The sequence below is a fragment of the Pholis gunnellus genome (genome assembly GCF_910591455.1).
Source record: "Pholis gunnellus genome assembly, chromosome: 21".
Taxonomy (NCBI): domain Eukaryota; kingdom Metazoa; phylum Chordata; class Actinopteri; order Perciformes; family Pholidae; genus Pholis; species Pholis gunnellus.
In genome coordinates this window covers 14,214,504-14,223,451 of record NC_136548.1, presented here as the reverse complement: position 1 = coordinate 14,223,451, position 8,948 = coordinate 14,214,504, and the positions used below count along the sequence as shown (strand labels likewise).

The 8,948-nt window shown below is 45.4% G+C and overlaps 1 protein-coding gene across 1 annotated transcript in view; it reads right to left on the bottom strand.

Annotated features, from left to right (window-relative positions):
- Window positions 1-3,745: 3,745 nt before the first annotated feature.
- Window positions 3,746-8,948, bottom strand: part of nrxn1a (neurexin 1a) — a gene marked incomplete at both ends in the record, with an annotated part of 49,652 nt that continues 44,449 nt past the window's right edge. Inside the window, 2 exon segments of the mRNA XM_079182577.1 lie at window positions 3,746-4,047; window positions 4,731-4,809. Coding sequence (XP_079038703.1) covers window positions 3,746-4,047; window positions 4,731-4,809 — 381 coding nt within the window.

Genomic DNA, 8,948 nt, shown 5'->3' with positions numbered 1-8,948 from the left:
TCTCTCACCTGAGGATGCATGCTCAGCCCTGCAGTCTCAGGGATCTTTCATCCGGCAAACAGCAACTCTACAGAGACTTATATACCACTCAGTGCACTGAGTCATACTTCAAAGCCCTGTGTGGCGTGTGCGAGGGGATATTTATGTGTGTCTGCTGTCCCAGTTAGACTCAGTGGGACTTGGAAGAAAAGGTGCAACTTTCCTTAATTTATGGAGCAAGCGGTGAGAGGGAATAGAAATGTTTGGAAATCTGCAATGTGTAGATAGTTTGTTGGGAGCAGATGGTTGAAGAAATATTTCCACACCTTGGGAAATATGCTGATTCGCTTTCTGGCGGAGAGTTTGAAGTGAAGATCAGCAGCACAATCTGCTTGTTTTTTTCTTCGCCAAAGAACAATATATTTTCATTATCGATTAGTCTACCAATTATTTTACACTCTAATGGAAATCTGGAATTATATTTCTGCTACAAACGTTTTTAAAAACATTTGTATTTGTTCTTTATTGTTTGCTTATGTGCATATTAGCAAACATGCAACAGATGGGATTTTTGTTTGCTCACATTTATAGTGTTTAAATATGTTAGTCTGAGCCATGGACACCTGTTGTTTTCTGTGCTCACAAAGTAATCGTCGTTAAACTTTGTGAAAATCACAAAGGTTTCCATGTTTAATAGAAGCTGTTGTCTTGGATAAGGGTTTGTCTTAGAATAAGAAAAGTACACCTCAGGAATAACCTGTATTTTGTTTCTGAAAGACAGATGAATAGAAAATGCAGACTTGTGGAACAATGAGACGATTATCCGACTTGTTGCCTCTGTTTGCAGACATAAAAATATACCTGCATCTCTAAATCAAACTATTTAATATGTGGTATGGTGTTTGTTAAGTGTAATAAGATAAGTATTTAGAATAAAGCTGTCAACATAGGGGTAAAAACGATGGTAAACACTTGACAAAACGACAAATTGTCATTTTCCAACTCCTGTTTTTGTACAGATGAAACAGACGAGGTATAACATGCTAATTAGTGAGCTTTGTAGGAGCTGCCTGTGTCCCCGTTTCCAGCAGTGTATCTAACAGACAGACACGACAATGGTATTGATATTCTCGTTTAACTCTCCACCAGAAAGTGTTTTTTCCACAATGTTGAACTATTCCTTTAAAGATCTGCTTCCTAACACAATATGATTTGCTTTTAGTTTGCGTTAATCGGCCACTTATCTGCTCTCATGGCCGACGTGAGACGCAGTATTTCTGCCTGCAGGTGACTGGGAGCAAAAAACCAACACACAAACGCACTCCAGGCTCACTTGGGTAATATTTTATTTACTCGTTAATCTTCAAAACTATTTTTCATAATAAATTTCCACTTTATGTTCATCAAAGAACCGTAACAATAAAAATAAAAGAAAATACTGTAGAAAAATTGTACATATAGAAAATAAACATGGTTAATGAACACCTAGATGTAGAATCCCATTGATTGAGACACCTCCTTTGTTTCTGATGGCAACACAACAGAGATAGAGGGGAAAGAAAGCGATAGACACGGAGGCACTGGGAGGGCAGAGAGGGAAACATACTAAACGAGGGGAAAACAAGAGAAGGGAGAAAAAGGAGGTCAAGGCCAGTTGAGGATGGAGAGAATAAGGGAATATGTTAAGTTAATTTTATACTTTGAAACCTCACACAAAGTCCTTTTTATGTCCTTTTTTGCTCTCGAGCATTTTGCATGCATCTGTCTGGTTGGTTACGTTGCTTGGAAGATCTGGAGGGGTTCATGTCATGGCACTGTTTGTATTGACGTATCGTGGGGCTGCAACTCTTGAGCTATAGAGGGCTCAGACACCGCAGAAGTCCAAAAACATATAATAACACTGTAGCCCGGATCGGAAACCCACCTGTCTGTCCTGCATTGGTCACGTCATGGACATTGATAAATCAGTGAACTAATAGCATGAAGACAAAAGGACACAAAGAGAAAGAGAGAAAAGGGAGCGCCAATACAAATCAAAGCAACTCAGGTTGTCATATAGTCAATGACATCGTGAACTGGACTTTTCTATCTATTAGCAACACATGGTAACATTTATTTTGTCCTGTTTTGATTCTTTTCCTCGGCTGGTTTTTGCTAAAAAAAGGTGGTTGGTTAGAGCAGGTATAGTGGGCGTGGCCTATAAGACATCAGGCTAGAAAACAGGACGTGGCCTGTGGTGGACGCACAGATCCAGGCGTTGCGCTGGTGTTGCAACCCGCAACACCCCCCCCTCTCCTCCTCCTCCCACAAACAAACCTACCACTTCTGGACCTATTAGTGGGACACTCCACCACTTCACAGCACAGCTCAGAGACCCAGGCATGCAGCACACTCGAGATGGTTCACACTTTGTCAACGAGGATTTTGAACTGAGAGTCGAGTCGCAGATTAAATCGTGGTTGAATCCCACAGACTGAAAAACCGCTTTGAAGTGCGTGTTTAGGAATACTTCAAGCCAAGGTGGTAAGTTTATGATGGTGGTGCGTCTCGGTGTAACCTCTGGAGTTTCAACGCGGTATAAATCACACGGAGTAAGATAATTCACGTGCAATAAGACCCCCCCCCTCCCTTCCCCAAAGAGTCTATTCTGCCCAAATGTTCTTCATATTCATCATTATCATTGCAATAACAATTATCATAATGGTCATTGTCATTTTCACCATTGTCTTCTTGTATAGCCTTCAGTGTCAGTTATGAAGATATGGTGGGTCTTTAGCATTGCAGGTACGTGTATGTCTGCAGGTTTAGATTGTTTTTATTTTTTTCTGTGTGTGCATGTGTGCTGTGTGTGTGTATATGTGTGTGTAACACCGCAGTCATGTGCGACTGGTGCCTGTAGGTAGCATCTGAAGTCTCAAGTATCCTGTCCAGGAAAATATCTCTCAGTTTTTCCACTGATTCCACCTTTTGTGATTTACAGGGTGCTGTAAAAACATCAGCACCACAGCCCATCCATTATATTAACGGCACCAGCCATGCCTCTGCCTATTCACTCGTGAGTCACTGTCGCTATGGCTACACCCTGATTTCCTGTCCCGTCGCTTGGGGTAAGACTTGGACCGCGAGTGTGCTTGTTTCTTCAGCATCCTCGGTGCTTCAGCGAGTCCCATCTGCTGACAAAGAGGAAGGCCAAGAAGCTTGGAAGAGACACTTAGTGCTTGTCTTGGTGCTTTTGCTTCATCTTTGTTCTGCTGGCCTCTCTCTCAGCACACGCAGTCTGCCATGTGCTTCACTTAAAAGTCTTCCTTGACCTCTTTGAGTCCAACACGAGAGGTCCCACTGTGGCAGGGGGAGTGACTGGTCTTTTTTTATCTGGCTGGCTCCAAAATGGTTCTTTACTGGGAGTTGAACTGGTGCATTTTTATCATTTGGAATGGTGTTTATGTTCATAAAATAAGTCTCTCTCAGAGGCTCTGCTCATTGGTAAATACTGTACAATAAGGGTCCATGCCCTTGGGCCAGTGTGTACGTGTGTGTGTGTGTATGTTTGTGCTTAAATGTATGTGTGCTTGAATGTGTGTTTGTGCTTGCCAGCTTGTGTGCAGATGTGATTATTGGAGAGTAAACATTAACATCAGCATGTCTATGTCAGTGTGTACGGGTGTATCTTCTTTTTTTTTTTTGGAGAATATATCTATTTATGTACATATACCGTTATATATAAAGGTGTATGCGTATATGTCTGCGTGTTGGACGTCTTCCGACCTCAGACGTAGTACTCCTTGTCTTTGTTCTTCTTGTTCTTGGAGATCTTGGCGATCCCCAGCGGCTTGTCCTTGGCGCTGCCGTTGGGCTGTGTGGCTGAGTTGCTGATGTAGTTGCGGCTCTCGTCCACGTGGTAGGAGCCCTCGTCGCGGTTGCGGTACTTGTACATGGCGTAGAGGAGGATGAGGATGCAGAGGGCCGCGGCCGCCACGATGCCCACCACCATCCCTGTGGTGCTGCTGCTCTCTCGAACCACCTCGGATGGAACTGAGAACACCTTCACCTCCGGCAGGGGAGGGCGGGCTGTGAGGGGACGGCACACATATTAATATATTTTACATGCATGATGGTTGGAGGGCTGGAGCAAGAAGATACAATGTACTATCATGATGAATTATTTGACGTGCTTTTTGCATAATGATACGCGCTGGCAAGGGAAGGCTGTAGCTTAGAGCCAAATCCATTTACATATTATCACATAATGTGTAAACAGATTACATTACACCGTGTTGAGATGACGGGCCAGAGCACAGGTGCACATTATATCACTTTTATCACATACATTTGACGCTTTATGGCATACACAGGCAGCGAGGGCTGGTGAGTGGTGCTGTACAGCATGACACCATATTAAAAGATTGTGGGTGAAAGAATTTGCATGTGAATTCCATGCTCTGAATGGAGTAGAGTGAGGGGAAAAAAGGAATGAAACTGCTGTAAAAAGGAGATGAAAGAAGGGATAAGGGAATGTGAGGGGAGGGTGAAAGCAGAGGAAGAGATGGAGATGAAGATTGGGGAGTGGATGGAGAGTGTTAGGTGATGCCTGGAGGCAAAAACCTAAGTGGAAATGAAAAATGCATTGTTGCGAGCGACCAAGCGGCAGGAAGAAAATGGGCGTCAGGGATTGTGGTGAACACATGAAGGAAAGAAAAAACCTTCAAAGAGGCGGTGTGATGTGAGTGTTTGTGCGGGAGGGGTAGTCTCACCTGAACTGGGGTCACAGGGGTCAATGTCTTCGTCATCGCTGGGACACTCAGCGGACGCCACCAGCAGGTCGTCTGCCGACTACGGAGAGAGGAAACAGTGGGAACATGAACACACGTACACAGACACAAAGTCTTCATCCTGTGCTCCACACCCCTTCTGTTTATTTTCTACATGTGTGAGCACACAGCACCAATCCATCGCCCACTCGTTTTCCAGTTTGCCACAAACACTCTGGCTGTTACGGCCCCCGGCAACGGCAGACGGCCAAAACTACAGTGCCGTGGAGAGAAGAAGAAAAGAGGAGGGAGGAGAGAATCATTGAATTCTGTTTGAAGTCACAGGGGGACAGTCAGTTATCATCTTCTCCTCTCTTGACCCTCCCCCTCTTATTTCTCTTCTGGCCTTTCCATCTCCCACACCTCCCCGCTTCCCTCTGTTCTGTTCTCTCCATCTGATACCGGCCAATGTTCATGTGAGCTGGAGAATGCGCAGCGTGAAGCCGAAGAGAGGGATAAATCCACATTCTTTATTTTCATTAAATATTCCAGTCATGCGTTTCATTTAAATCTCCTTTATTTAACACCTCTCCGCAAGCACCATGTCAATAACCCACTTACGTTCGCCCTCTAACCTACATCAACCGAGCAATATCTCAACAATCGCGTATCCTCCGCGCCTCGTTCCCTCTCGATGGGAAAGGCGCCCTTTTTCCTATCCATCCTTGCTCCTCCTGTTGCCATGGCAACTCTAAGTTCAAGCTGTTAAAAATGATGGGGAATAAAAAAAAAAAAGGAGTGTGCACCCTCAGTGGGGACCTGTGCATTGATTTGCCATTCCAGCCAGGGTATGAGGAGAGGGGGAGGAGAGGGGGTGCGCGATAGATTGATGGATAAAAGGAATTTCAGGGGAATATGGGAGAAAGAGAGAGAAGAGAAGACGGGATAGGAGGAGGAGGAGGAGGAGGAGGAGGAGGAGGACTTCAAAGTGCTGCGGTCTTTACTCAACACCTTGCTAATGTGCCCGCATATTCATGAACTATACTGTTAAACATCGCCCGCCCTGACACTTCGGCGTGAGATATGTGAATATGTGTGTGTTTCTTAACCACACTGGGCGCTCAGTGCCGGCACTAAATTAAAATTGGATTGTGATGCATTGCAGTAGATGGTAGTAACCCAGAGAATAAAGGAGAGAAGAGAGAGAGAGCTGCAGAGCTATAAAAGAGATGAGCTCTCGATGCAGATTACAACCAGCCCAGAACAGAATCTGAACCAAATGAAAGTACTAAGTGCTCCATGATTTCTTAGCTAAAAACCTACAAGCTGAAATTCATTACGCTTTTTTTTAGTCCTCGATTTCTTTATGTCTTTGCCTCCTCGCCTTTGTAAGAACATATTACATAAGGTTAGAGAAAGCAAGCACTCAGTTCATTCATCTGAAAAATCCCGCACTGGCTTCGTATGATGTCGACTGAGGTTTAGTTTGGCCTGAAACATATATTAAGTTATTGATGCTTGACTCTGTCTCTTTCCTTCGCTGCCTTTCCAATCAGTTCTGCCCACTGGGCTGTCAAATGCTGCTACGGTGAGCTTAGCCTCTGGAATCCAGCCAGTCAATAAACCTCTGTGCCTTTGCCAGGATCCAAATAGCACAAGAACCAATCAGCTAGTAGGAAACACATCACCCCTGTCTGTCACTGATCAATGTTGTGCCACCATGCTTGATTATTGATCTAAAAGACACCAATATGTGCCCTCCACGGGAGCCTGTTTTGAATCCTAAATTTCAGCTAAAACCAAAGCCGACAAGTACATTTAACAACGCCCCTCCTCTGATCTGTGACATCCCCCCTCGTCAGCTGACCACCCCATTCAACCGGCAAGGTGTCAATTGGACTATTGATCCACCTATCACATGGTAGACAATGCACACAAGGAAAACTAGAGACATGCCAGACACAACTTAAATCACATCAACAACCCACAGAAGTTTATAGAAGATGCACTAAAGAGATATGTCCAAGAGACCCCCGCCCCTCCGTCTCACCCTCCCTCTGTCCCTCCCTCTTTGCTCCCATCTTTTCAAAGTCTATCAATAGAGCATGCGGACATAATGATGGACACAGATGCACAACGATAGGAGGGGATAAAAGAGACACAAAAGGGAAGAGAAAGGGAAGAGAGAGAGAGAGCATGAAGAGAAGGATATCTGCATGCTGAAAGAGCAAAATCTCTACCTGAGCAGCCGAACAGTGCCAACGACCGTCCATGCCTCCCTGACTGCCTAGTTCACACATAGTAGCTGCCCTCTGTCCTCACACACTCTTGCAGGAGATTCAACAGCTTGTCAGTTACTTTCACAACTGGAAATCAAGCACACAGGCACACACGCAAGATCTATGATAGCCAAACACGCTCCATTGCTCTTTTGCTATTGAGACACATCTACACAGTCACACGAAGCGTACACCAAACCAGGCTGAAGTTGGCAGGCTAATGAAGAGATCCTGGCGAGAGAGGAGAGAAGCTAGCTCCACTACTGCAGATGGTGAGATAGACTCATACACCGCCTGCATTAACAGCCTATCACTGGAGCTCAACCACAGAGAGAGAAAGGGAGGGAGGGAGGAGAGAGAGAGAGGGGGGGGGGGAGTGACGGGTAAATATGGAAAAGCTATGGAGGGAGAGAGAGCGCAAAGGAGAGCGAGAAGAAAGGAAAAGTGGAAAGTGAGCAAGGGAGGAGGGAGAAAGAATCTCCAGAAGATGGATAGCGGGCAGAAGAAAAGCAAGAGGGAGAAAAAGATGTGAAGAAGATAGCGAGGAGAAAAAAAAAAACCAGACAGGGAGGGAGGATGGGAGCGAATGAGCATTAAGTGTTCAGAGAGCTCGCAGAAGTGTCTGGGTCAGCTGACTGCTAATAGCCAATCGGGCGCCGCTCTGAGCCTCAGGTTTCTTCTATCAGTCTTCCCGTCGAGCACAGGTACACACACACACACACACACACATGAGCGCACACATCCACAGACAGATACCGAACATCAAAAAACCAAAAACTCGACTCTGTGACTCAGAGCAGCCTCTAGCATAAACACTCACACACTCTCACACAATCTCTCTCGCTCTCTTCTCCTCGCTGGTGCTCAGCTGTCATGCATTATTAATCCCTTTTATTTTTCAACATGCAAAAAAAAACAAAAAACAGTGGACTTCAGGGGGAGGCACATAACACATTCTTACTGCACAAAGTACTGACGGTAAGAGTGAACCCATGAGGGGGGGGGGGGGGGGGGGGGGGGCGCACTTTAAAACACACCCTCGGACCCGAAGCACCTTTGGAAGACTTCTGTCACTGCCCCTCCTCTGATGCAATGTGCTGCAATTCAAACGTATTGTTCTCAATCCACCTGAGTGTTTGTGTGTCTGTGTGCGTGTGTGTGTGTGTGTGTGTGCATCCTGTGTTCACATTATGTGTGTGTGTGTGTGTGTGTGTGTGTGTGTGTGTGCTGGTTAAGGCCAGGTTGGTTGCCAGGCAACACAAGGCAGCCTCAATGGAGAGGCTGTAGATTATTCTTAAACAAGACACACACACACACACACAAAGTTTGGGGGCTAGCAGGAGTGATTTGACTTCCACAGATGAGCACACTGCATCACGCTGAGCATATATTGGGTCTGACCTAGTTCTCATACAGGGATATTGACTCCGGTGCACATCTCTGCAACCCAGATTTAGCACTGACATCAGCATATCACAAGAGCAGGAATAGTTTGTTTAAAAACACACACACACACACACACACACACACACACATAAACAGGGAGAGAGATTGAGAGGTGAAGAGTAAAGAGAAGCCCTTGTGACAACGCTGTCACTCTGCGGCGCTATCCCTCCGGCTCTCACATCCATTATTGATGCCTGAGGCTTAGCTCACAGCTCTCTGCGTTCTATTATTTATGCCTGAAACAGCTGGCGGTTTATACACACAGAGGAGCTATTCTCTATGGGAGTCTGGATGAGGGAGAGCGAAAGCAAGCGGCGGGTATAGTGGGGCTCACTATCTCCATGGCAACTTGTATCAAAATCTTTTTCAGTGCGGCACAGTTTTATAACACAGAAGAAGAACTGCAGTACACACAGACGCCCACAAAGAGCCTGACAACATCACACTAGTGATGTGAGCTAAAGAGCTAAAGAGTCTTTGGTGTACCTGCTGATAA